Here is a 26,355-nt window from a genome sequence, read left to right as displayed (position 1 = left end):
ACTGGGCTTCATGCTATTTTAATCATATTTTTGTTGTGTTAAACTTAATATTTACCTACTGTTTCCCAACTTTGCGATAAATCAATTACATTCAATTGATCATTTCTTGGGATTTAAAATTTCTCCACACTTTGAAAAGCCTTTTATTTTGAAGTCGGAGCTGCTGTGTTTCCGGTCGCGTTGTTTCTGTTTACTTCTGGTTAGTCCGCCTGTGCGTGACGTCACTAAACGCCCCTCAGGCAGGGTTTTAGGAGCCGCAAAGCGCTCACCTTTCACCTATTAAACCAAATGCGCAGATATCCAGGCGCTTTGACAGTAATAAAGAAAACTAACAGGAAATTTACATTTTGGTGCAGTTTGCAGGTTTGGTTAAACACTTCAATATATTTATTAGACAATGATTAAGAATGTTTGACCAATTGTGAGCATTAAAACAAACAAACTGTATTTCCAAGGATAGGCCTTTAGTTTTTAAATCAGCTATGGCACTCACCATAATCTATCTGGGGACTTATCGTCATTGTTATCCTTTGATAATTTCTACCTGATATCTAACATTTCTTTTTCTTAAACACACAGGTAACCTGATTCTTTTGCTCAGATAAAAATTAGCCGAGTGCCTCCAAACTGCCTGAGCTGAAATTCTGCATTTAGCAACTGAAGATCAGCTGGGACAAGAAGCGGCTCAGACAGGCTTAACCAGGGTGATATCCAACACTACACTTCTCACTCAACCCCCATTCATCTGCGCTATCTGGGTCAATCGCCTGACTCTGCAGGCCCAAAAGCTAATAATCAACAGTCCCCACTACACGAGCTTAGCATTAACAACAGGGGCCAAACGGTGGATGCATGAGCTTTTACACTACACCTGAACAGTTTTATGTTCTCCTGAGACAATATGTCCTGAATGATGCGCTGCAGAATATCAGCTCAAAACGTTCACCTTTATTGATCCATTTTAGTGTCCACAGCTGTAACATAATGATGCAGAACATGACAGACCAACATGTTCACTTTGCCAAGCAGCTCTACATTCCCACAATTATATATATATAAAAATCAAGTACTTATTCACATGAGCCTGACCGACGCCTAGCAGGGCCGTGCAGAGACGTTTATAGGGGCGGGTGCTCAAAGCTAAAAAGGGGCACATTGAACCAGGCTGAATAACAACAACACACATTCATCAAGAATCTAATATGGGATCGCATCATACTACATCACTGTTGTGAGGCAAAGCAAACGTAGCCTATGTTTTACCTGATGGGTACAATGTTGCTGTTGAGGGGTTGCTGCTGCTCCTGCTGCTGATAGTGCTGGAGGGCAGGGCAGTGCTGATCTGAAACTGTAGACATTTAAAAGTCCACAGGAGAGATGGTAGCTGATTAAACAAGTGTCATGAGATAATAACAAAATGCAAAGATTGGTGACAGTGCTTGGAACCATAAGGCAACAAAAAACTGAGAAATAAACTAGACCCTGCCTGTGAATCACTCTTTGCCTCTCTTCCTCCTTCCATCCGATCATTTCATCTATCACTCTCCACTTGCTGTCCATCTGAGAACAAGGCACAACTTGCTATTGCAATAAACTATTATTTAATTATCCACACTTAACAACTCTTACACTTAATCGATAATAAAATGATGACAGAAAAATGTTATAGAAGCAAAACATTTCAGTTGTGCTTATTATTATTTTTATACTGGAATACCTCTCCAACAACTGGTACATGTGTTAATGTTACCTGTGCTCTTTGTAATCCAGCTGCTGAGGGATCCACTGCCTTTAGTAACCTCACACAGCTCCTACTGTTTCCTCCTCATGTCCTTACCAGCCATGTCTGGACAATGTTATATTATGAGTAATAATTTAAAAAATCCATATACATAAAACACACACATGCACGCACACACCGTGACATTTTAGACCTTCTTCAGAATACTGTACATACTGTGGGCACAAGTTTCCATCATGGTGCTGATCCAGAATCCTTCCCTTATTATTTATTACTAGAGCTACAATAATAAAGCAATGAGGGAAAAAGTAATAAATTTATAATAATGTATTTATGATGATTCCATTTGTTTCACTATCCACTCTGTGCAGGCAGAAAGCTTATTACATTTTTAAACTGTAGAGATACAATAATTTTGCTGCTGTAAAATCAGCATTTTGTCTTATTTAAAATATAAATCTAATATAATCTGTTTCTTAATGTATGTTCTTAAAATACAGCGTGTTTTTTTTAAATATTATAATTATAATAATCCATTATTATGTGGACATGCATATTAGATCGTTTTAAGTGAAATATAAGCCCTCCAGAAAGGCAGGAAAAGCCCTGTAACTTACTTTAAAACTAAATATGTTCCCTAAAACGGTGACAGAGCTACAGACCCATGACAGCCTTACCCAGTTAGCCAGCAGCTGTGACCAGCACTACTTGTGCAGTTAATAAAAGGACAGGTAATGTTTGTCGCGCTGTTACACACACAGCACGCTCATTTGTTTCAGTTCGTCAGTTGCCACAAGACAGCTTACCAACGTGTACATGATAAGCTAATACTGCTGTGTGCTATAGACTACAGTGTGCGCTGTACACCTACTTACTGGTTTTGTCGCATCAGTCTGTGTCTCTCAGTTAATTTGTGTTTCTCCTACAGCTCCGGACCGCAAAAAATGCGCGTGCCTCTTTGTGAGCTCGTTCCCGGCTCGTAACCAGCGCGTTCTGCCGTCAAGGGCGATCATTGGTTAATGGTGATCATGTGACTGATGCAAGCCAGATCCTTTTATTTAGCAAAAATGTGATTAATGGTTAAATATTATTGTTGAGGGGCACAGACAGGACTCCACACGCACACACACATTTAAAAAAAAATAAATTAAAATTTTTAAAAAAAATTGCCTCAACAAAAGGGCACTTTGGGCACCCATCAGGAAAGGGGCGGGTGCTCAAGCCCCTTCCGCCCCCCCTCTGCACGTGCCTGATTCTGAGAACCTGTGGGCGGGACCTAACCTATTTTCAATGGGCGGGTCCTGTTTCCGACATCAAAGCAAAGAGAATCAGACCATGACGTCACAGCCAACAAAAGTCCATAAATAGGGGTAAAACAGCACACTGGTCAAGCACGGTTTCTTACTTACAGTCACGAGCGATTCACTAGACGAACTTTTGTTCTGCTACAGCCAACTTCAAACCCTGATTCATATCTGAATATCGAATTCACATTTGAATATCTGATTTAGTGTAACACACTAAATTTGTTTTAAAGTTAAATATCAAAAATGAGCAATCAGGAAGGAAAACCAGAATTTGTGTTCACTCTGCCAAAGAGTGCACTCGACGACCTTATGAAGGTTAGGAAAGCCTTGCAAAACTCTCTGTCTGAAAACAAACTTTTAAAAGAGGGTGCAAGTAGAGCCAGACAGCAAATCAAACAGATGATGAATCAAATGTCAGTGATGCGCACCAAGCTGAACCTGTATGAGATCCAAGCTGGAGGAGTCACTGACGAATCAGCATCGAGCAAACTGCAGGTGAGCAGCGCCACCAAAGAAAAAGAGGAACAGACGTGTTCAGATCAGGAAAAGGCCAGCAACTTTGACCTTGAGATGAACCGTCTGAAAGAGCAGCTTCAGCAGAGGGACAACGAAATCCTGATCCTGAAACAGGAGAAGGACACTCTGTCTGCCAAGTTCACACAGCTTCAGAAACATGAAAGAAATCTGAAAGAAACTATGTGGAATGCTCTGTGGAAAGAACAAACACTGAGAGAGAATCTGGAGCAGGAGAAAAAAGTCCTGGAGGAACAAAATAAGAAACTCCTGGAAGAGCAAAAAGTGGTGAATGACACAAAAGAAAAAGTTAAAGAGGCCATCCCAAATTGTCAGGATGCAGAGAAAGAACAGAAAAAACTGGAGGAGGACACAAAAGCTCTGCAGCCACAGAGTAACGACTCCAGCGAGATTAAAGAAAGTCAGGCAGAGACAAAAATACCAGAAATGCAGACAAAACTGGACACGCAGAGAAAAGAATTAGTAGAGGCTCAGACTGAAACACAGGAGACGGCAACCCCAGAGTCGTCCTCATCTGATGGTCTGAGTGGGGAAAAGTTGTGTGTCAACAAAGTGATTGAGTTGGTGGTTTCACAGGCCATAGAAAAAGTCTCCACTAAATACAAGGTCTTCACAGAGCGCCTCACTCCTGACTGCATCAGTGATCGCCTGATTGACAAAATTTGGCCTGAAATCGAGCTGAAACATTTGGATCTATCCCCCAAATGGCTGAAAAATATAGACAAGGTCATTCTCAAGGATCTTTGCAAAACACACAACTGCAAGGAAAAATATCTGATTTTGAATCTGAGGGAACAGCTTGATAACATTACTGTCCCAACCTTCACCAAACACCTGTTGGCATTACCAACAAGAGTACTTAGTGTCTCTAAAAACAGGGAAGAGTACCAGGAGGCTGTGAAAAATGTCACTAAAGATCTGGCAATGCACGCTATGAACGGAGAAAATGAGACAGCTACATGGAATGCAGGAACATCAGAGTTTATTGTACAGAGGCTTTCCCATAAGATCTGGAACAAAATTTTGTCCAAAAACTACAAAATGTCCATGGAAAACATTGAACAACTCGGCCTGAAAGTATCCAATGATCTCCGTGAAAAGTGGCCTTCTCCAATACTGTTAATGAGGTCAAGCAACCCAGTGGTTGACGAAGCAGTCGTCAGCAGCTTCAAAAAACATGCCAAGCTGAGGAGCCAAAATGTCATCTTGAGGGCTTTCTCATGTGCACGTTAAAATTGAACTGAAACGTGCATGTGATTATGTTACAAAACTCTTAAACTGGCATAAAATATTGTTTTAATTCAGCAACCTAAATTAAATTTTAAAACCAGAGTGGTTCAAAATAAACACTCTTCTTCTCCCAACTTCCTTCCCTCATCACTAACTGGCCGAGGCAGATGGCCACCCCATCTCAGAGCCTGGTTCTGCCGGAGGTTTCTCTCTTTTAAAAGTGAGTTTTTCCTTCCCACTGTCGCCAATGTGCTTGCTCTAGGGGGTTAGTTTTTGTGCATTATTGTAGGGTCTTGACCTTACAATATAAAGCACCATGAGGGAAGTGTTGTTGGGGCTTGGCGCTGTTTCTTAACTCAAAATGTCCAATTACAACAGGACATTTTACGTTAAGAAACAGCGTCAAACCAGAAATTAAAATAAAATAAAAAAAATAAAAAAACTTTGAATTTGTGCTTTGTTTCATTTGCTGTAAATTTGCTAAGAATGTAATATAAGATTAGAATAGTGTTTATTTGTTTGCCTATTTATAAGGAACCCCATTAGCATTAGCTAAGCACTGCAGGAGAGAGGCCCCAGACATGAGGAGGAACGCATGAAGGCCAGGTGAAGAGAGGGACCCGACAGCAGGAACAGTGACAGAAGGAGACAACGCGTGCGATTGGCAGCAGGGCAGAGGTATACCTCTGCCTGCATTTGTGAGTAGTGTCTCCAGTGTCGTTCACCGGGTGCAGCCGTGTTGGGAGAGGGTCGCCATGGCTATAAGCCAGGGCCGCTTCCGGGACAATGGTTCTGGCCCATTGACTGTAGAAAACACCAGTCCGCAGGCGTGTGGGGTCTCAGAGCTCTGATGCGCATGGAATTTTCTCTGGAGAGTTGCCGCAGTCAGGTAAGTGAAGTTAACATTCCCATACAAGTAACATTGTTTAAAAGTGTTTTTTTTTAACTAAATAGCTCTTTATAGTTTCACTGATGTCGAGTGAGGACATGTTAGCAGCATTTACCCATAGGTTTAATGATATTGTCCAGTAGCTTCTCACTGAGTTAATATGAACCTAAAACATTTTAACTATGTATTTCTTCTAAATGCTGTCTAAATAATATCATTGTCACATGTCTAATGGTACAGTTTGAACTACTAAATTACCATTTATTAGTAAGCTAATAATCGCTAATTGGCTTACACAAGCAAACGTACTTTCAGAAAAAGTGGGTAACATTATCATGAAGTTAACTTTACTGATTTATATTATTTTAAGCAAATGCCAAAGGCATACACTAATTTAGAGTTTTGCTCATTATTTAGTAAGAAATATATATTTTGTATAACTTAACTGATAGCAATGTTAATGATATGTTAAGAAATATGAAGTAATGTTTCTATTTTATAGAAAGGTTTAAGAATATGCAAAAACCAAATCTCTGAGAGATGCAACCAGAAGACGAATGAGAAACATACTTGAGGCTGAGATGACAGAAACACATGGGTGAGAATAAAAAATGTAGGATATAAAGAAACATTTTTAAGATTGTATTATTTTTAATTGTGATGTTAAATGCCAATTATTGAATTAATACATTAGGACATCTCCCCCTAAAAGCGTAAGAATGATGTATGCGCAAGGGATTGTTGCTCTGTCTCCATATCTGGAAGACCCATATTCACAACATGGATATGTAAGTAAAGGGGACTTTTCAACATTAAATACATAATTGCCCTCAGAAATGTTGATAACATAGTCCTTCTGCGTTTATCTAATTACATAGGAACATTACTACAATCCAGAGGGCAGTTCAGGATACCTTGAGTGGCGGTTGAAGACCATTCAAAGAAAAGCTGCGGAGGAAAGAAGCGCCTCGGTTTGCAAATCTCCCAAAAGTAAGTTCACTTATCATTTAAATGATACTGATGTAATTTGTAGGCAGGATTCAATCAAATTGTTTTTTCTTAAGTTGGTGGGCCAGGCCATGGTCGATCCAGACCACTCACCACTCAGACAGTGTTATCAGATGAGGATATAAGAGCAGCTATTGCTCTTTTGAGACACTCTGCTGATGAAGACATCCTTAAAAAGATGAAAGCTACCTTCTTTTATCGGCATTCAATGGTTAGCGATGAAAAGAATCCAGCAGATGTCTTCATAGGCCTGATGCGGTTTCTGGACACACCAGGACTGGTAAGACATCTTCATTTGTTGAATCACTGAAATATTCCATGCAGCTTGCAGTGTCACTCATTACACCTCTCTATGTTCTGTATTTTTGCATTACAGATAGAACAAGATTTCCGACTCCTTTTTTGTGAGGTCACTGCCAGCAAATTCTTGGAGAGGTGGCCCATCAATCTCAAAGCAAAGGTTGTAAAGGAAAGTCATGGATTTGTCTCCACCTCAGAGCTCTTGGAGTTAATGTGCAATGCTGAGTCAGGTACTGAAGTTGAGAATGGTATGATTGTGACTCATTTTATTTGCCATTGTTGGTTATATAGGTAATTCTGTCAATTGAATGTATTTTTGGAATAATTCTTTGTTTATTTGTCTGTAGGCTGGGACAGTGACATGTCTGCTATCTTGCTGCTATATCTGCTACCACCATCTGCACAAGGGCGAAAGAGACCAGGAAAGATGTCTGCATCTCAAGCTGTCGATAACCTCATCAAATTCCCAAAGGTATGTTGTTTAAAATATACGTTCCATCACCTCTATTTTCATGGACAGTGAGGTGAGCTAATCTACTGTCAGAGGATAGTCACTTAATACTGTTGTTTAATGTGTTGTTGTAGGCTGGAACCAGTGTACAGCAGCATCTAGACAACATCACCTGAAGCAGTCAGCCCTGCTTTCTTGCTCAGGGATCCACAAGAAGCAGCATGCACACCTTGTGATTGACAAGCATGCACTTCCATGTAAAGTGACAGGTTCAGTAGGATCCCTTGATGAACTCTTTAGGGCCCATTATGTCTTTGGTACATCATACAGTTCATCCCTGACCAACTTTTTCACTTTTCTGCAAACAACTATGACATTGGGGAAACGTCATATTGCTTTCTCTAGTGAGCATCCTAGAACTGTATGCTAATGCAAGGGTTTGTTACGTTAATTAAATGACACTGAAATGAGAAACATAATAAATGCTGTTACTTTAACCTGTATGTTTGTTGTTATTTCCATAATTTAGCATAGATCACAGTTTAGTATTATAGCATCATAAGATGAATATGAAAAAATAACACTACAGAGAAATAAAAATGATATATTATTACACATCAGAGTGTTATTATTAAACTAAATTTGGAGGAAAAATAGCTCTATAAAGTGTAATCAAATTATTCTGAACAGTGTGAATAACCCTCAGTGTTAAATAGTTTTACACATTTTGTTGTTAATTTTGACACTAAACTGAGTACAATTAACACTGAAAAGTTAACACTTGGCCATAGAGTAAATTTAACTCTAATTTTGAGTGGGACCAAATGTTATCTGAAGCAGAGTTAAAATCAACTCTCTAAGTGTAAAATTGACACTTGGTTTTTTTACTGTGTGCATTTTGTATTTACTTGAGTTATATTTGTCTAGCCCTAAAATTTGTTTCATGATCTGAAACATGTAAGTATGTCATGTTTTTAGAAATCCAGCCTAGGTTGGCCAATGTTAATAAAACTGGGGTAAATTAGAAATAGTCTGATTACAGGGGGTTCTCCTGCCTCAAAATGGGAATAAATATGCAAACAAGTAAAGTTAGTACACATTTATTTAAGGCAATGAGTCCGTGTCACCTTACTTTAAACGGTTGATGCATTTTCCTGTTACTTGGAGCCATTTAATTAGTAAACATAGATTTTATGGTTGAGTAAAAATTTGATATTTTACCTCCACAACCGTTCCAGTTTCTAAACTTAGGAAAATTAATTGCCCACCTCTGGTGTACAGTAGTATCTATAGTGTATAGATGTAATGATATCATCAGATACTAGAATGTGGTTACCACCAAAAGCTGGCAGTCATTAGCCCCAACACCCAGAATCAGTCAGGCTTATTAAAGTCATTTAAAGCCTTATGGCAACACCAAATTGTGTAATTTACATTTTGAAATTCTACACTCAAGTTTACATTCATCGTATATGAAATGCAAAAGCATGAGGCTGATTTTCCAGACAAACAGCAACATCAAGCAACACCTAACTTTAGTTTTTACCCATTCAAGTAAAGCAGTTACAAAACTGTCATACTGCTAAAAAAAAATGGTTTACTTTTTTAAAAAAAAGGCACTGTGTTATTGGTAACACTTGAGCCTTACACAAACCCATGCTTTAACTTCATTCGTCTATCTGTGCCACAATTGATCCCTCATAAATGTCCTTGTGTTTTCATATACAGTACTTTGTTACTGTAATAAAGGGGAAAAAAGCAGCTCTGTCACCTTAAGCAGGTACTTATCACTGCAGTATTAAATAACTGCAAAAAAACAAACAAACAAAAACACAGCACTACAATGAGGAGCAAAATTTTAAGTGTACTGCAAAGAAAAAAAAAAAAACATTAAAAGTTTGTTTTCTCCATACATTAACAACATAAGTAATCACCAAGCCTACTTATTATTAGCTTGCCTATGCTGCTCTATAAAGCATTTACGTATCTTTCTTTAATAAGTAGTATTCACATGTCATAAATGACAAAAAAAAAAAAATCATCTCAAGGTAGATTTCTTCAGATCTTAGTGAGTAAAAAGCGCACACAGTGCTCTGCATTATCTGAAAGACTGTATAAACACAACAAGACAAACATTAAAAAAAAAAAAAACGATGTAGTCCTGAGTGGATGAATACATCATATTGCTGCAGGTCTATTATAGACACATATTACCAGCACCTTGCATTAACAAGTCTGTAAAGATAACAGGCGAGTTCATCATTATTAAAGTGATTTAATTGTAATAAAATCTTTAATTGGTATTTTGTTATGGCGCCCAGTTAAATGCTTCAGGAAACATACACCCATAGAAAAACAGCAGCGAAAGTGTTCTTGGAATTAAAAGGAGTATATGATCTCTTGCTTGAGCCTAGATTTGGGTGACGGTTCTTTTTTTTTTATGACTTTTATCTTTATTAAATGCCAACATTTTGTGGAATGGATTTATGTGTACGTCAGTAATGAGGGTCACAGTCTTCCACCATGCTGTCTGTGATGTAGTTGACTTTTAGCACCTCCTGGTAATACTCCTTCTCTACTTGTGTGTTGACGGTCCAGGCTACAACGTCGACACCCCTCTGGGCCCAGTACTGCACATAGTCCCTGCAGACAGGACACACAATCGGTGAGTGATGTTCCTCTGGTCTGAATGACCCGATAAAAACCTTTTAAGGATGAGTACAAAGCAATGACAACTTTTTTGGTATAACGTAAAAAAATGATGATCCACAACAATAAACCCCAGCATGGAATAAGACAGTTAGCAGCGCCATTAAAATGCACCTCTAACACATCTGCACTCTAATGAAGTCATTGCTGCATATATAGAATATAAGACTGTATGTTCCAGCTACAAAACTCACTGTGAGACAAAGTTCTTCTGTATCAGGAACGCCGAAACGCCACAGAGCTTCCACAAAACATGATGGTGTGCCCAGTCCAACAAGATGTCCATGAGAGTCATCCAGTGGTGTTTCCACAGCGATGAGAAACGCGGGGCACCGTCCCCGAACCGGCTCAGGCTCCAAGGCCGGTGGGTCAGTGCTGTGACCACGTCTGGGTCACTCTGTCTCATCTGGACACAAAGTGTTGGTGAACATTAAAACAGCAGCTACAATAGAAACATATATGTGGGAGAGATAAGCATGCTGTTTTGTTATAGAGCAATTTGTGTATTTTTTTCCCCCTCTTTCTGAGTCAGCACTATTTATTAGAATACCGTTTTAGTCCAGTATGGATTGTGAACCAAATAACTGCATGTTAACTCTTAGACTGTGCAAAAATAAGTACAATTAAAACTGTAAACTACTTTGAGCCACATGTCAGCTGATGTCAGGTCATCTTAGCGTTCACTTTAGTTGGTAACAAGTGAATGAAAATGGGAACCAAGAGCTCAGGCACTAAGAGCTGTGTGCTCATACTGTTTAATTAGTCTTGTAATCCATCACCTAAATGTGTCTAAGAGGTGCAAAGTGTAACACACAGATATCCGCTTATCCTACTCAGGGTTGCGGAGGGCCTGGAGCCTGTAACAGCTGCCATAGGGCCTGAGGTGGAGCACACCCTGGACAGGTCTCCAGCCTGTGGCAGTGCTAACACAGAGGCAAAAGCATTCATACTTACATCCACACCTACGGCCAGTTTAGAATCAGCAATTAACGCAACCCACCAACTATGATAGGAAGCCAGAGTACTCAAAGAGAACCCACAGAGACATGGGGAGAAAATGCAAACTCCACACAGAAAGGCCCAGGCCAAATGCTTGATTTGGACCCAGGACCTTCATACTATGAGGCAACAGTGTTAACCACGTTGCCAACGTGCTGCAAGTTTAAAAAAAATCTTCTGAAAGTGGTCAGGGTTCATAATCATGCATAGAGAACTTTGAACTTCTAGTTTATAGTAGAAGTTAATTAATGTAGGATAAATAAGATAAGCTGACCCACACAAACATGTTTCTACATTTCTTCTGTTGTTTTTTTGTTTCACTGTGTGCAGCCGAACTGTCTGAACTTTGTGCATCTTTACTTTTTGTACTTTTTAAGGGTGTGTAATTGCAGCTAAGCACTCCCTTGAAATTACCCCTTTGGGGACAAACGGTGCTACGTGACCTGAAAGTCACCAGAAACTCTTCATGTCTGTAATTTGATTCTTCATACTACATATTAGTTTACCTCGGTGTATTTTCTTCTAAATTGTAATTTTCCTCTAGTTGGACGAGATCATATAAAGAAAACCACAGAGAAAAATCCCTCCTGAAAAATAGTGTGTTTACTGACATGAACTAAGCTTTAAACTCTACAGATATGAGCCGTCTTACCCTGTAGATGACTTTGGGCTCGAAGGAGCAGACGATGCTGCTGTTGTAGAGGACCGGATGTTTCTTATACAATTCTTTTAGAGCTGCGGCTGCCTGAGTAGGAAGAAGAAACAAATGGTTATCGTAGGTCATTCAGCTGTTTGCAGATTTAATGTTTTTGCTTGTGGGTGTTCCTCTCCGACCACTAGGTGGTAATTAGCAGCTGTGTATGCACAGGCACGCGGACCAGCAAATCAGAAACGTCACTATGCGAACCTCCAACCACAACTGCAGCTTTCCCTTCCTTAAAAACGTGCAAATGCTGCACTTAAGGAGTTGAGTAACTAACCTAACTTTAAGCTAAGAGACTGCTGCCCTTGGCTCAGTTTTTATGTTGCCAACACAAACAAAGTTACATTTAGTTGTTAAAGAGCAAACAAACAAGGAACGTCTAACAGCACGCAGAATGTTACCACACAAACAAAACATTACTTATCAGTGGTGCTGTCCTCAATCTGTGAGAAGCTGTGTGTGTGCGCGTCCGTGTGCGTTTTAGAGGTTTGTAATTTGTTTGAGTACAGACAAACCTGGAACATGTGTTCTGGACATCTCTAAGTGCATCAGTGTTTGACCTAGTAGTGTTTCTCCTCTCTGGATATTCCCAGTATGACTCTGGCTTGCCACAACTAATTTTAATGATTAGATTTGTGTAACTAATGGAGTGGTGACATGTATTATAGGGCCATTCTATTGGTAATGAATAAAAAAGTAGAAATAATGAAGTGGTGGACTTGTGATCATTTTGTATCAAGCCATCAATTAAAATCAACACACATGATGCAATCTCTCAGTTTTGTTGGCCTGGTTTACCTCATCTGGATGACCTTTGACATCAAAGTAGATGGTTAGCTGCAGTTTGATGCATTCCTCCACTGCCTCCTCCAGGGTGGGGATCTTCTCTCCTGCAAACTTGTCCCTGGTGGAAATAAAACAAGTAAGACTCGTTTTAACTGGATTTCTTTTTATATTGTGCCAGTGATCTTTCATACGTCTCACTACACAGTTTGCCCAAGTCACTGTTATACTTGTTCACTCTCATCTAGCATAATTTTCCGGTTCTCCGCCATTTACCTGCTCCGATATTTCCCTGGGCTATATTTTTTGTTTGTTTTGAGAAATGTGTGTGCAACAGAAATGTATGTATGTGAGTTTAGAAGATCCTTGTTTACGTGTGTGTTTTGTTGATGTTTTTAATGTGTATTGAATGTTTTGTGTTTTGGAGATGGAGTGGGTCATCGATTTGGAAAGTCAGATATTTGATCCTTGGCACATCCAATCTAAATGCTGTCCTCAGGCAAAATACAGTGTTTATCTAACACAGTACAATCAAACTGTCATAGAGAAAGTATTATTTGAACATGTGTGTAAATTGGGTTTGTGTAAATCGAGAAGCAAAAACCTATTAACTTCTTGTTAAGAGTCTGAAATTATTAGTTTAAAACTGTTGTACATAAGCACGAATTATTCAGACGAGTAACCACTTTGCCAAGGTCTTGACGAAGACACACACAGTCAATCTTAGATGAGAGAAAATAACCCAGGAATCACTGAGGCTCAAACCAGCATAGATTGAGAGGGTGCTGGCTAAGAAAGAAGACACTGCTCCAAAACTGACACCTTGACTGCCACCGTGGCTGACTAAGAAAGAAGACACTGCTCCAAAACTGACACCTTGGTCAGCCACTAATCAGAAGGTCGGTGGTTCGATCCCAGGCTGCCTCCTGGCTGCATGCCAAATATCCTTGGGCTAACCCCATGTTTGCTTACTGGTGGTGGTCAGAGGGCCCGGTGGCGCCAGTGTCCGGCAGCCTCGCCTCTGTCAGTGCGCCCCAGGGCAGCTGTGGCTACAATGTAGCTTGCCATTGCCAGTGTGTGAATGGGTGAATGACTGAATGTAGTGTAAAGTGCTTTGGGGTCCTTAGGGACTGAGTAAAGCGCTATACAAATGCAGGCCATTTTGACTGCAATTTGCAGCTGTCCACATGGATAAACCAAAAGCCTTCAAAACAAAAGTTTTATGGTCTGATTAGACAAAGATTGAGCTCTTTGGTCACAATGCCAAACATGCCAAGAGACGTGTTTGTAGGAGTGACGGAGAAGCTTTCAAATCTATGAACACTGTACTAACTGCCAAGCATGGTGGTAGTAGCATCATGCTCTGGGGGTGTTTTGCTGTCGGTGGTTCAGTGCACAAATTGGTTGGAATAGTGAGCATTGTTAATATGGAAGTCTAGTGTAGTATATAATCTTTATATTGCTGTGTTATTGTAAAGTCATATAAGTTAAAGTAAAAAAAATAAAAAAAAATGCATATGCCCCCCAGTGACTAATATATTACTTTAAATGTTGGATATGATCCAGTAGAAACTGAAGTATTTTCTTATTTGTGTGACCCTGACCTTTGACCTTGAAGCATTACATACTAGAATATGTGTATTTTGTTATCTTTACCCATATGATTGGAGCAGAACTGGCTGAAATCTTTGGCATTGATAAGCTGTAACAACTTTAAGATAAGATATAATCATCCAGTGTGTGATTTTGCAAAACTTTATGCCGTCATTGTGACATCATATGGCATCATATTGGAAAAAAAAAAAAAAAAAGTGTGTTGTACAGCTCTCTCCATGCGCAGTGAAGGCCAAGGTGAAATGCTTGACCACCTAGGTACTCATTTCCAACAATGCCTAGTATATTGCTATAAAGTTTAAAGACAAATTATAATTTGTGGATAACAAAGTTTTTACTGAATTTCACATTTGATGTAACCTTGACCCAATGTTCACTAAAATAAAAATCAGCTCAAATTGATCAAAATAAAATTTAAAATGAAATCTTGTGTTGTGGCTTCTGTGTATGCTAGACCGCTAACAAACAGACAAACTGAGCAGATTACATACATCCTCCCTTCGAGGGGGAAATTACCTTATTTCAGTGGATGTTTAAACCTGCTAGTATATTAGTGTGCAAGAACCTGTATCACATTAAAGCACCTCACTACCGTGTGCTTTGTTTGTGCCTTCCTGACTATATGCTTCTTTCTTACCTGAGTCGATGTTTAGCAGCTGCATCCAGTTTAGCCAGCTCTGACATTTTCATCTTGCTGAGGAATCCTGACCCACTGGTGGTCCGGTCCACGGTCTCATCATGCATCAGTATTGGGACGCCATCTGCTGAGAACTCCAGGTCCAATTCCACACCAGTCGCCCCATTCTTACTGGCCTTCAACAGAACAGACAATTTTCAGCATTGGATGTTTTTTCAGATGGAGTTGGTGGTCACAAATCTGCCCTAAAATCCACTTAGAAAAACAAACTTTGCAGCTTAATTTTCAACTACTGTACGACAAAAGTAGACATAATGGCCACGATCCATTTGAAGAAAATTTTACTTGACTAGCAAACTGATTATATCTGTACTCTGTGTTGACCTATAAATGGGGGTATATTGCAGTTACGAAATGCTGTTTGAAAGGGAACACCACTGCAACAAAGTCTGTACACTAAAAAGCACTAGCAGGTGTATTTTTGAGGTGTAATTTCTGGCTCAGCACACTCGCACCTCATATACACCTGATATAAGCATGTGGTCTGTATTTGATATCTTTATTTGTATAAATTAAAACCAATACATGGGACTACGCATATCCAGATGGTATTAGATTAATTATTACTCACATCTCTTTACTTTATCTCAACATGCAGATTAGTTAAACGAGGCTGGCTAGTTGGGAACTGGCTGATAACATTGTGATAGAAGGTGCTGCTGGAACAGTGGTGGCCTTAAAATGCATGTTCTCTGTGCTGATAAGTTATCCAGATACAAACTGGGTGTGAATACCAGAAGTTAAAGACATCGCAGTAGTTCCCCTTGCAACCACTGCCATAAAAAAAGAAACAAAAAAGGGCATATGAAGGATTATCGCTCCAAAACCCTCCCCACCTCATTCTCTCACCTCTCGGATAGATGCTATCGTGTTCTCCGGTGCATCGTGCCCGCCGCCCCGGTGAGCGACCACCGACACCTTGCCGGTGCCCGCCGTGCCCTTGACTGGGTGGAGCACCTTCTGGGTTCGGCTGGATGGTACCTGTGGGAAGCGGAACATGGCTAGAAAGAGGTAGAGAGAGGCGGTGAGGACCACTGTCCACACCGGGCTTCGGGTCCCCAGCAGGATCCCCACGAAGATAAGGGAGTACAGGGTCGCTTCATCTCCCAGCTGGACCATCGTTGTCCTGTCTTTGTCTTCTCCACCTGTCCCACAGCAGAAAATAGCACCTGGCAGGAAATGTTCCGCATTTAAGGTGTGGGACGTTTACTGTCCTAATTTTAGTTTCTTTAAACGACCTAAATGAGATAAGAACATGTTTTGCCCGGCGATAAAACACTCATTACCAAGAGACAGTCCCCTGTCCGCGACTTAAAGGGAACTGCTGATTTACGCTTCCCGTTCCGCATTTAAGCTAACACCCCCAAAATGAATTAGATTTATTCAAAATTATAATAAAATTGTAATTATTATTCTCACTGAGCTGTTACAGAGCGATCATTGACAGCTTTCTCACAGGATGTCTCGGAACAAAAAAAAGAAATAATTAAACATACATTAACATAAAAACGAGACGTTAAAGGTGAGCACATCCGGGTCACACCGCATAACTGCTTCCTGTTAGCGCTCGTTCAAGTCATGTCATTTCGTGATCCATCTTTCTTGTTTCTGCGTTTTTCTTTCATTTAGCTGGTCTCTGATCATGGTAAGCCTCGTTTTATATGCAAGCTCTTATCCAGCATTGACTGTTATTATCAGTAAGATTAATTTTTAGCCACACAAGGTCATTAGTGCTGTGGCAGGGCTGTGTGTTTTCTACAGTCATTGGTGACAGCTCAGTCAGGACATGTGCACCTTCAGGTTCTTTTATTCCACACAGCGGCTACACAACAGCTGCTGTACATGTACTGCAAGTGTTCGTCTGGGTATACCTCTTGTATTTTTTTAAGCAACTGCATAATATTATATTTTGTATATTACTGCAATAGCAACGTACAGTGCACAAAATAAGTGAAGTAGAGAGTACAGGAAGGCTGAGATGAGGGTCTGGGGTGATTTATGGCAGCAAGAGTGAAGGGGAAGGTTTGCAAGATGGTAGTGATGCTATGATGTATGGTTTGGACATGATGGCACTGGCAAAAAGATCGGAGGTGGAAGAGTTGTAAGAGCTTCATAGGGAGAGATCAGAATGGACAAAATTAGGAATGAGCGCATCAGAGGGAAAGGTCAGGTTCAACAGTTTAGAGGCAAAGTTAGAGAAGCAAAGCTGAGATGGTTTGGACATGTGCAGAGGAGGGATAATGGATATATTGGATAAAAGATGTTGAAGATGGAGTTGCCAGGCAGAAGCAAAAAAGAGGATATTTAGATATGACCGAGGATATACCAGGGTGAGGTGGAGGCAAATTATCTGCTGTGGTGACCTAAATGAGCCAAAAAAGTGCTTCCCTCATATTTTACCACCTGGCTTGATGAAGAGCTAAACCTGATCTTTTACAGTATTGGTTTCCAGATGGTATGCCTAGAGGCAAGTCCTCATTTGCTAATGTGGTAACAAGCAATCTATTTTCCTTCTGTGAGAAACTTTACCTACTGTCAAAGAGCTCAACCGTGTCTGTTAAACTAAATGGATGCAAGTTATATGCGAGTGGAGCTTATTTCCAGCCATAGAGCTGGAGCGGACGGGTTTGTGAACTGGTGTGCAGAGTACCACCTGCACAAAGTGGAGGATTCTATATCAGCTGGAGATGAGACCCCTATTACTATACATGTCCATGCCATTAGACGGGTTATGTGGTACAAATACTTACAGGTATACATTGATAATGCACTTGCTTAGAACACACATGTGGAAAATGTGTATGAGAATCCATCAATGTCTTCATTTTCTCCAGACTCCATTTATTTATTTATTTATTTATTTATTTATTTATTTATTAAATAAGGCCATTGTAGAGTTACATTATGCCATCAGTAGTTGTTTTGGAACAGGTCTTTATCTGATCCCCCACATGTGTTGTTCTCTGAGATTGTATTGATGAACCCTGGTAGGAAATACTGACAGAGAATAACATGTCATATTGAATTTATCTGTTTGATGTTATTTATTTTTCTACAGATCAGGTCGCTTCTTCGGTGCAGATTAACTCCCCACGTCCTGTCCTTCACCAGAGGATCAAGTCTGTTCGCAGCTCGAACACCTTACAGTTTGCAGCCTTGTTCACCAAGTCTCAGGCCAATTCAGCAGCGCCTACATGGACCTGTTATCCCTAAAATCACAGCCCTTGTTAATTACTCGGATGTGTCCACACAGAAGTACACTATGATTTACACCCTGCCATACATTAAGCTCCTTCGAGCTGTGTCCAGGCTCAAACTCCTCCAAACTGCAATAACTGTGGTCCTCTTGCCCCCGGTGTACGTCCTCTACTTCCAGGGAGCTGCCTCCGCCTTTCTTGTCGGCTACACGACAGGGATAGCTCTGTTTGCTGGTGTTATGCTGTATACTGCCAGTTACTTCTTCAGAAGGGTGGTGGGAATGATGTATCTGGATCCATCTCAGACCACGCTCAAAGTGTCCCACCTCACTTTCTGGGGAAAGCGCCATGATATGTACCTGCCAGTGTCAGATGTCATGACCATTGGAGACACAGGGGACTCCGTAAATGAGACCATACTGAAATTTAAGAGATACAGCAGTGCGGAGACTCTGTATTTCTCAACTCATTTTGGACGTGTGGTGGATGAACAGGCTTTTAAAAAAGTGTTTGGAAGTTTTTAAAATGATTATTTGTTTAAAAGAAAATGTGGAGTATTCTGAATAGTATTATCAAAATATAACATGTTAAGAGATGCATCTATTGTCCATGAACAATATTCTAAATGAAAACACATTATACAGCTTGCTGTTATATTTTATATCTAAGATATTTTAGCTGACATAGATCTGAATCATCCACAGTTGATAAATTACTGGTTTATTATTATTTTTCTTTTTTTATCTTAATTAAGGTTGAGAAGTAAGATTGCAGATTTAAAAAAAAAAAAAAAAAATCTGGACCCTAACCCTAACCCTGTGGTAGGTTAACAGTTGTCTACTAAATGGTGACTATGTATGCAGCTGAAATAAAAAAATCAAGTGAGATTGGCCTAACATTGTCCGAATATTCATGTTGCATCATTAGACCATGATAGGATAGCTCCACGGGTCACATGTCCTTCTTGCTGCAAGCTCCAAAGAAGTTGTCTCCTCCTGATATTGATTTTTTTTGTGTGTGTTAGGTTAAAGTGTAAACCTTAAAACTGTTATTATGTAAAATGCATTTTTCAACATTGTTTTTGATTGGGCTAGGGTTAGGGCATCCTGGCTGTAGAAACGGGGAATTATTCATACATTTTGCCTCAGGTTTGGTTCAAAGAAATGTCACTTTGGGAACAGTTTCTCTTGCTGAGTTTTTAGAACCTGCGAGTTTTCAGTTCTATCTTGGTTAAGATGTTTTCTGACATCTAGAAATAGAAGTAGAGCAGGTTAACTACCAGCTGGTGATTTGATCCAGGTTTCTTGGCTCATATCAAAGTGATTTGCAAATATGAAGGAGTGTGTATCATAGATAATAAGCTTTTATAAATGTTTTTTGAGTTCTCAGTAACAGTAGAAAAGCACTGCATAAACATTATTCCATTTACATTTACAATATCTCAAATATTGGCCCTGGAAATACTGCCACATATGACCACAGCTTCATAAAGCTTTTTATTTATTTACTCTTTCAAAAAAACAAGAAAACAAAAAACATATGACTCCACATGTCTCATTAAAAAAAGTGTTTCACTATGTTACTATGGACCTGGACTGATTTTAGTTTGTCTAGAAGTGGTACTGTGACAAAAATAAAACGATCATGAGATTTGCAAATCATTTGGATAACGATTGTATTCATAATATTAGAACAGAGCAAAAGAGAGGCACGGCTTTGTCCTGGAAAGTACAGGTGAATGTGACGATGGATGCAAAACACGACGTGTTTCACAAAAGGACTAAATGTAAACAAAGTAAATGGATATTGGTGAAAAGCAGACCACTCTGGTTCAGTCTCAGGGTGAAATGAAATGACAAAAATGCAATTCTTTAAAATCGCTGACTTCAGAAAAGTTTGGAGAAGTGTGTCTCGTGCTTGCAAGAATTCAAGATCTTTAATGAAAACTGAAATAATGCATATGCTGAATTCATTTCTCATTGTGTAAGGGGGAAACAAATTTCCAAAAGCGGTCTAAAAACTCATGGTGTGTGCAAAATGAATTGTTTGAACTTTAGGGATCTCTTTGCATCAAAAACCTTCAAAACTCCAAAAACATTCCCGTCAGTTTGACCGTGACAATTGAGCTCAAAGCTTAGTTACTGCTTAACGAAGGCTTCTTGTGCACCTGATACACAGTTAATGAACGCTCCACAAAAGCTGTTAAGTGTGTAGAGATCGTTTTGACAACAGGTGTTTCAGGTAAAAAAAAAAAAGAACATTAAAATTTGTGTCCACTTCAAATCCAAATGTCTTCACTTACACTCATGTGTAAGAACTTTCTGAGCCTAAAACTCTGCATAGATGTTTCCACTGAATTCTACACATCAGCAGCAATCCTATCAACTCCAGAGAAACACTCGCAATACGTAATTTATAAGCACTCACTCAGTTTAATCTGAGTCATCAGTATGTGCCTCTGGGGGATTGTTGGCTTTCTCTTGCTCTTTTGCACGTTTTTTTCCCACTTCCTTTATGTTTTGAGTTGCAGAACACGATTTGAAATTGATCCATACAAAATATTGGTGAATTTAAACATAGCACATGCAAATGCTGAAGAAACTTTATATTAGGAAGAAAAAAATCTTTAAACTTTTAAATTGACCAATAAAAAGTCAAAGAACAGAATTAATTCACAAAATATTTTAATGTTGAGTTGCTTCAGAAAGAATTCAAACAGATTTTTCTTGTTTTGTCTTTGCACACCTTACTGTGTTTATCTTTAAATGTATACAATAAAAACCCCACCATAACAAAGTGGAAACATGTTTTTAGAATCTATTGCATATTTACAGTCCTCCCTGACCAAGGTCCTCTCTTGGTTGGTTACTTTGCCTCAAGTGTTCAACTCTCATAAGAGTCCTTGACACTAAAACTGTTCAAAAACATTTTAATAACATAACAGAAGAGTATGCATTTAATATTTCTACATCCATAAAGTGTCGCTTAACTCAAAGTGCATGCATCATAAAATAGCTTTTCAAAGAACTGCATCACTGCAAAAGCTTTTTCACCGCCATAAGCTGTTTCAGAAGTAGAAAGACAGTGGAACACAGAGTGGGATTCATAGGGGAAAACTCTTGGCACATATTCAAACATTATCTAGTTTCTGATTAACTGTTTGGCACTTTCTGATAGTACCGGTCAAACTAAGGAAGATGAAGTTTGGCTGGATCTAACAGTGTCCATGACTCTTCTTCAGCAGATCAAGATGTGTCAGAGATCACATAAAGTACCAGGCAGTAAATCCAGCGAGGACAGCCATCCAGGCAGCCAGAACCACCTGGCAGGGCGGATGTCTGAGAAGTGTCATGGCTAACTGGCACGCATGCGTAGGATTTCCACTAACAGCTGTTCAGAGGAGACATGAAGATGAGAATACAGAAAAAAGGAGGGAAAAAAAACAGGACAATTGAATTAGGTACTTCATGTAACTTTGTAGCTATGAATGATGGTCTGACACTTTCCACTCAGACATCCCACAGTTATAAGGATCCCCTTTTAACTGAAGTCCATGATGACACTGTCCAATCTTTTAAAGGCAAATCTATAAACTATTATTAAACTGAGCACCAAGTTTTTAACTTTCTATCTGCAGAATGAAATGCTAGAAACAAATGTCATAAATACAGTAAAGGGGATGCATTTCTTACCCATTTTAGCTGCATAATACGGGCACTTGTTGATATCCTCACCCTCCATCATCTCTGCATGACTGTGTCCAAACCCTGCATCTTGGACCTCCTCTTTGATAGTTTTTCCAAGCTCTTCAAGTTCTGTGAATACCTTTTTTTAAATAATAAAATTAGATTTTTATTACCTTTAAATTTCTCTTTCAAACAATGCACCTTTTTGCAAATTGCTGTACATTGTATAATTCCTATAAGCAGTTTCCTCACCATCATGTTAAAGCCAAAAGCCCGATTAGATTCTTCCACAATCCTGTCTTTGGTCTCAGCATCCAGTTCCAGCTCATTCATCCTGCTTCGGTAAAGCTGCTTGAAGCCTTTGTGACTGTGGATTCCCTCAAACTGGTAGAAATTGAGACCTTCTCCTGTTGAGGGGAGCTTTAAAGCCCTCTGTGCCACTTTCTTAAGGATCTGTCCACCTGAGAGATCACCCATGTAGCGGGTGTAGGAGTGGGCCACTAACAACACCGGGTCCTTCTCCCCCACCTCATGGATGCGGTCCACATAAGGCTTGGTGCCTGCAGAGAGGCTGATCTGAAGAGAGAACACAACTGTGAAAGTCCAGTTGATACAAACCTTGTCTGGAGAAGATTTTTCTGTGTTAAATTTGATTAAATACAGCTTTTGGGATGATGATACCTGTATAATCATGACTTAAGTGCCAGAAAAGACCAGCCTCCTCTGTGACTGACATATATATCCTCCATATGCTTCCTACTGACCTGGTTTTCCCAGTCTTCTCCATAGAAATACTCAAGGTCCCGGGCCAGGGCCTCACGCCGGTGCAGCTCTGCGGGGAAATATATTGGAGCGATATGATGATGGTCTTTGTTCTTCTCAATCTCCTCCTCCATAGCCGAGTAGACAAAATATAGAGCTGCTGTGCCTCTCTGACAGCAGAGGGAGGAAAGAGGGGAGAATAAGTGGGTCAGAGTCAGACATAAAATGTTTCATCTAGCAGAAACTGTTAGACATAATATACAGTTAAATGGTGAAATATGATTTTATTTGATAAACTGATGTTCCAGACAGCTCACATTTTGCCAGTTTCTTTGGCAGCATTTTTCTGATCGTGCCTTAGAACCAAGGCAAAGCATAGATCAAGACTTTATCACACTGACAATACTAAATGTAGGCCTATGCCTCTAAGCACTTTCGATATACAGGGTCAAACTGAAGACCTTTGTGTGACGCTCTCCTGTATACAGTAGTTCATTACTTTCACTGGTTCACAGACACTTTAGCTGCCTTAATTCTTGCCTTTATATAGTGAATAATCAAACCTTAAACAGCTCTCTTTTAATGCGTCCCCTGAGGAAATCTTTGACAAACTGGCAGTTCTCTGCTCTGTCGTGGGCCTCCTTGGTCCCCTCGGCCAACAGCTCAGACAGGTCTGTTGGACTTGGTGAAGCAGAAAAGGACAGGAAGGGCGACACAAAAGAACACTTAGCCGTTTATCTGAATGACAAAATAGCAGCAAAGATAAACTGCTGCTTATTTAGTTTGTTTTCTTCATACCTGAGAACTTCATCATCATCGTCATCATCCAAAGCAATCATTGACCTTCCTTTGTTGGCACTGTTGGGCTCTGGTGGGAGTTCGCTTTCCATTATACTGGTTATATTTTGGCCTTAATAAGAAAAGGCAGAGATTTAAAGAAAAATGTACAGGACAAACAAATACGAAAAAAAGCAGGAAATAAAAGAAAAGATTTAAATCATCAAAATAAACAACTTGTCACCAGTTAAAATTATTTATTTAAAGTAAAAAATATATATGCTTATGTAGCCTAAATACGGTTACGGTTAAACAGCCTGTTTACACGGTTACAATATCGCTTTCTAACGTGACAGCAAAAGCAGTTTGTGTCCTTTAATGCACCACATTTCCCTGTTAGCTGAACAAGCGCCAGGTGAAGGAATTACTGTGTTATCCCTTTAACGCATCTTTTTAAAAACCTTAGTTTTGGAGAAATATTTCACAGGCAGAGGCCGATAGCCACAGCTGACATCTGAAGGGAACAGTTACAAAACTGACACTGCACGTACGTGTGTTTCGTAAGCAGCTACCGTTATAGTTACACTGTGCTGCTCACACGTTAAAGAGCCGCTCTGTATGTGTGAACACAAACACAAACAGTGTGTTATTACAATGTTTTAGGGATACGACAATGAAACGCTAACTCACCTTGTCACAACACCGCCCACACTGCTCGTCCCCAAACCGCAGGATTCAACGTTCACGGGACACGGCGTGACAACAAACCAATCGGTGGGTTCCCTTTAGTTGAGGCGCATTCTGATTGGTTAAATCCTCAGCTTATACACCAATCAAAGGTTCGTTTGTTGTTTTGATACTCTTGATTGGTATTCATCCCTATTGATGTACAACGTCTTATATTCGTCGTATTTAGGTTATTAGTTTGTGTAGATCCTGTGGGTTAATTGAAGATAGGTGTGATGACACTTCCACTCCAGCCTACTTATACACTGTTCAAAAATGCATACAGTCAATTAAACCTCTGTGATACTGATCTGGTCAGCTAAATAGCACACTAGCAGTTTCAGCTGCTTTGGTGTTAATGAAATTCAAAACAGATGCATTAGAGCAGCAACAAAGAGACATTGCCCAAAACAGGAGTCGTTTGACAGGTGGAGGCCACTGACTGTTTTTTTTTCTTTCTTTCTTTCTTTCTTTTTTTTTTTTTTTTTTTTTTTTTTTTTTTTTTTTTACCTTTTTTACCTTCATGCAGAAGTTGTACAGGTAGTCAGTCCAACTCCTCCAGGATGACACATTAATATGACATGTTCCAGAAGGTTCGCTGTGTCTTCCACCGCAGTCTCAAGGGCATGGAGGAGCTTTCAGGAGAAAGGTAGTTACTCTAGGAGAGCTGGACAGGACTGTAGAAGGTCCTTTGTGCAAGGAGGAACAGGTTGAGCACTGCCAGAGCCCTGTAAAATGACCTTCAATAGGCCACTGTGAGAGCCTCACCTCCTCTAGTGGGCCCTGTGCTCATTGCCTGGCATTGTGGAGCCTGATTGGTATTTGCCATAGAATACCGGGATTGTCAGATCCACCACTGGCACTCTGTGCTTTTCACATATGACATCAGGTTCACCCTGAGCACATGTGACAGATGTGAAAGGATCTGGACAAGAAGTGGAGAATGTTACGCTACCTGTAACATTGTTCAGCATGACTGGTTTGGATCTAAGTGAAGTTGCCCCCCCCCCATCCAACAAAAGTGGTGTCAAACGTGTGTGCTACATTTGTGTTGGTTTGTGATAGCTATTATTTTGGGGGTTATTGTATTAACTTGGGAGGCTTGGACAGATCCATGTACTTACCTTTTCTAACAGAAAACATGCCTACATTGTTCTGATAGTTATGTATTTTGTTACCCTCAAATAAAGTTTTTTCTCCAACAGAATGCATAGTCTATTTTAACTATTATATGTTAACCTACTTTTTTGCTTTTAAGAGTGTGATCATGACAAAAATTTTCAAATTCTGGTTTTTGTTTCACAACCTTTTCACAGTAAAGGTTCCTTGTCACATATCAGGCTGGTTGACCTTGGATGACCTCTAGAAACTTTTGTTAATATCTTTAAAATGATAGCGACACAAACCAGAACTTTTGCAGCACAAATGTTTGACACCACTTTTGTTGGATTTTAAGAAGCTGGGTGGGGTGGGGGTGGGGAGGTGGGTGCGTGGGGGCAATTTCACTCATGGCTGGTTTTGTGGTGGATGAGTTATGGTTTGGGGAGGTATCTGGCAAATTGTGGTTCATTTTAAAAATTGTTCTTTTCAAAGTGTTCCTATAATTTTTCTGAGCAGTATATTTAACACTGAAAATATATAAACGTTGTACTTATTCTAATCTGCTGCTAAGTCTAATCTGCTAAGCCTCAAGAAATTGAGGCAGATAATCCATCATCTTGTAAATCTTCCTTGTCACATATCACCCCTGACACTCATTTCCACATAAACCACCGTGGTTGCACTCTCTTCATAGTGTGGACAAGTAATCCCACTCCCATTTTGAACCCATTTATCAGTCCTACCGCACACCTCATCACTGTCTCGTTGTTCTCTTACATGGCCTGCACCACCCTCAAATACTTGACTTCCTCATACAGTACCACAGTTCCTCATTTGCCACAATATCTTTGATATTGTGGCAAGTAGTGAAACTCCTTCTGACTTTTCCTGTACTTCTCCATCAACACTCCTAAGCAAACATTGAATCTGTAGTGCTCTTTGCAAGCCACACTGCTGCCCACTGATCATCGCCTCTGTTATCAGCAAAGTCCTTAACAACTCTTTCCCATAGCTCCATGGTATGGCACATCAACTTTATCCCTTTGTAATTCCTACAGCACATCACCCTTGTTCTTGAAAATCAGCACCACACTTCACGCCATTATAAAGCCAACTGCTCTCTCTCCTAGACATCTCCCAT

General features: G+C 39.8%; 3 protein-coding genes and 2 long non-coding RNA genes across 8 annotated transcripts in view; 3 read left to right on the top strand and 2 right to left on the bottom strand.

The window, feature by feature from the left end:
* Positions 1-5,245: 5,245 nt before the first annotated feature.
* On the top strand, positions 5,246-7,957 carry LOC102082820 (uncharacterized). Of its 3 annotated transcripts, none has more exons than XR_002062334.2 (8): positions 5,246-5,701; positions 6,208-6,299; positions 6,396-6,489; positions 6,580-6,691; positions 6,766-6,989; positions 7,086-7,239; positions 7,357-7,481; positions 7,595-7,957. It is a non-coding gene; the product is annotated as an uncharacterized LOC102082820 (long non-coding RNA). The 3 variants fall into 3 exon arrangements; XR_002062335.2 differs by having other exon boundaries at positions 6,204-6,299; positions 6,414-6,489; XR_002062333.2 differs by having other exon boundaries at positions 6,204-6,299.
* A 587-nt stretch (positions 7,958-8,544) lies between these two features.
* On the bottom strand, positions 8,545-16,084 carry gde1 (glycerophosphodiester phosphodiesterase 1). Its single transcript, XM_003449967.4, has 6 exons — positions 15,815-16,084; positions 14,906-15,081; positions 12,670-12,775; positions 11,821-11,913; positions 10,364-10,575; positions 8,545-10,103 (listed from the first exon to the last, which is right to left on the bottom strand). Exons 1-6 carry the CDS (start codon positions 16,082-16,084, stop codon positions 9,956-9,958), a joined length of 1,005 nt encoding a protein of 334 aa, XP_003450015.1. The 3' UTR covers positions 8,545-9,955.
* Positions 16,085-16,535: 451 nt separating this feature from the next.
* Positions 16,536-19,608, top strand: tmem186 (transmembrane protein 186). The gene is made up of 2 exons (XM_003450000.4): positions 16,536-16,610; positions 18,024-19,608. Exons 1-2 carry the CDS (start codon positions 16,608-16,610, stop codon positions 18,684-18,686), a joined length of 666 nt encoding a protein of 221 aa, XP_003450048.1. The 5' UTR covers positions 16,536-16,607; the 3' UTR covers positions 18,687-19,608.
* Positions 19,609-20,829: 1,221 nt separating this feature from the next.
* hmox2a (heme oxygenase 2a) lies at positions 20,830-24,205 on the bottom strand. 2 transcript variants are annotated; one of them, XM_003449966.5, is made up of 7 exons: positions 24,078-24,205; positions 23,409-23,520; positions 23,174-23,291; positions 22,613-22,780; positions 22,101-22,424; positions 21,855-21,987; positions 20,830-21,552 (listed from the first exon to the last, which is right to left on the bottom strand). In XM_003449966.5, exons 2-7 carry the CDS (start codon positions 23,498-23,500, stop codon positions 21,425-21,427), a joined length of 963 nt encoding a protein of 320 aa, XP_003450014.1. In that variant the 5' UTR covers positions 23,501-23,520; positions 24,078-24,205; the 3' UTR covers positions 20,830-21,424. The 2 variants fall into 2 exon arrangements, with proteins under 2 accessions (XP_003450014.1, XP_005454856.1); XM_005454799.4 differs by lacking the exon at positions 24,078-24,205 and adding an exon at positions 23,849-23,872.
* A 436-nt stretch (positions 24,206-24,641) lies between these two features.
* The window catches only part of LOC112847097 (uncharacterized), a 58,241-nt gene continuing 56,527 nt past the window's right edge, over positions 24,642-26,355 (top strand). Inside the window, exon 1 of the long non-coding RNA XR_003220423.1 lies at positions 24,642-24,762. This is a non-coding gene — a long non-coding RNA (uncharacterized LOC112847097). The remainder of the gene's footprint in view (positions 24,763-26,355) is intronic.

This window comes from Oreochromis niloticus, linkage group LG6, assembly GCF_001858045.2.
Source record: "Oreochromis niloticus isolate F11D_XX linkage group LG6, O_niloticus_UMD_NMBU, whole genome shotgun sequence".
Lineage (NCBI taxonomy): Eukaryota > Metazoa > Chordata > Actinopteri > Cichliformes > Cichlidae > Oreochromis > Oreochromis niloticus.
Note: the sequence above shows the minus strand (reverse complement) of the source record. Positions and strands in the feature narration are given on the sequence as shown.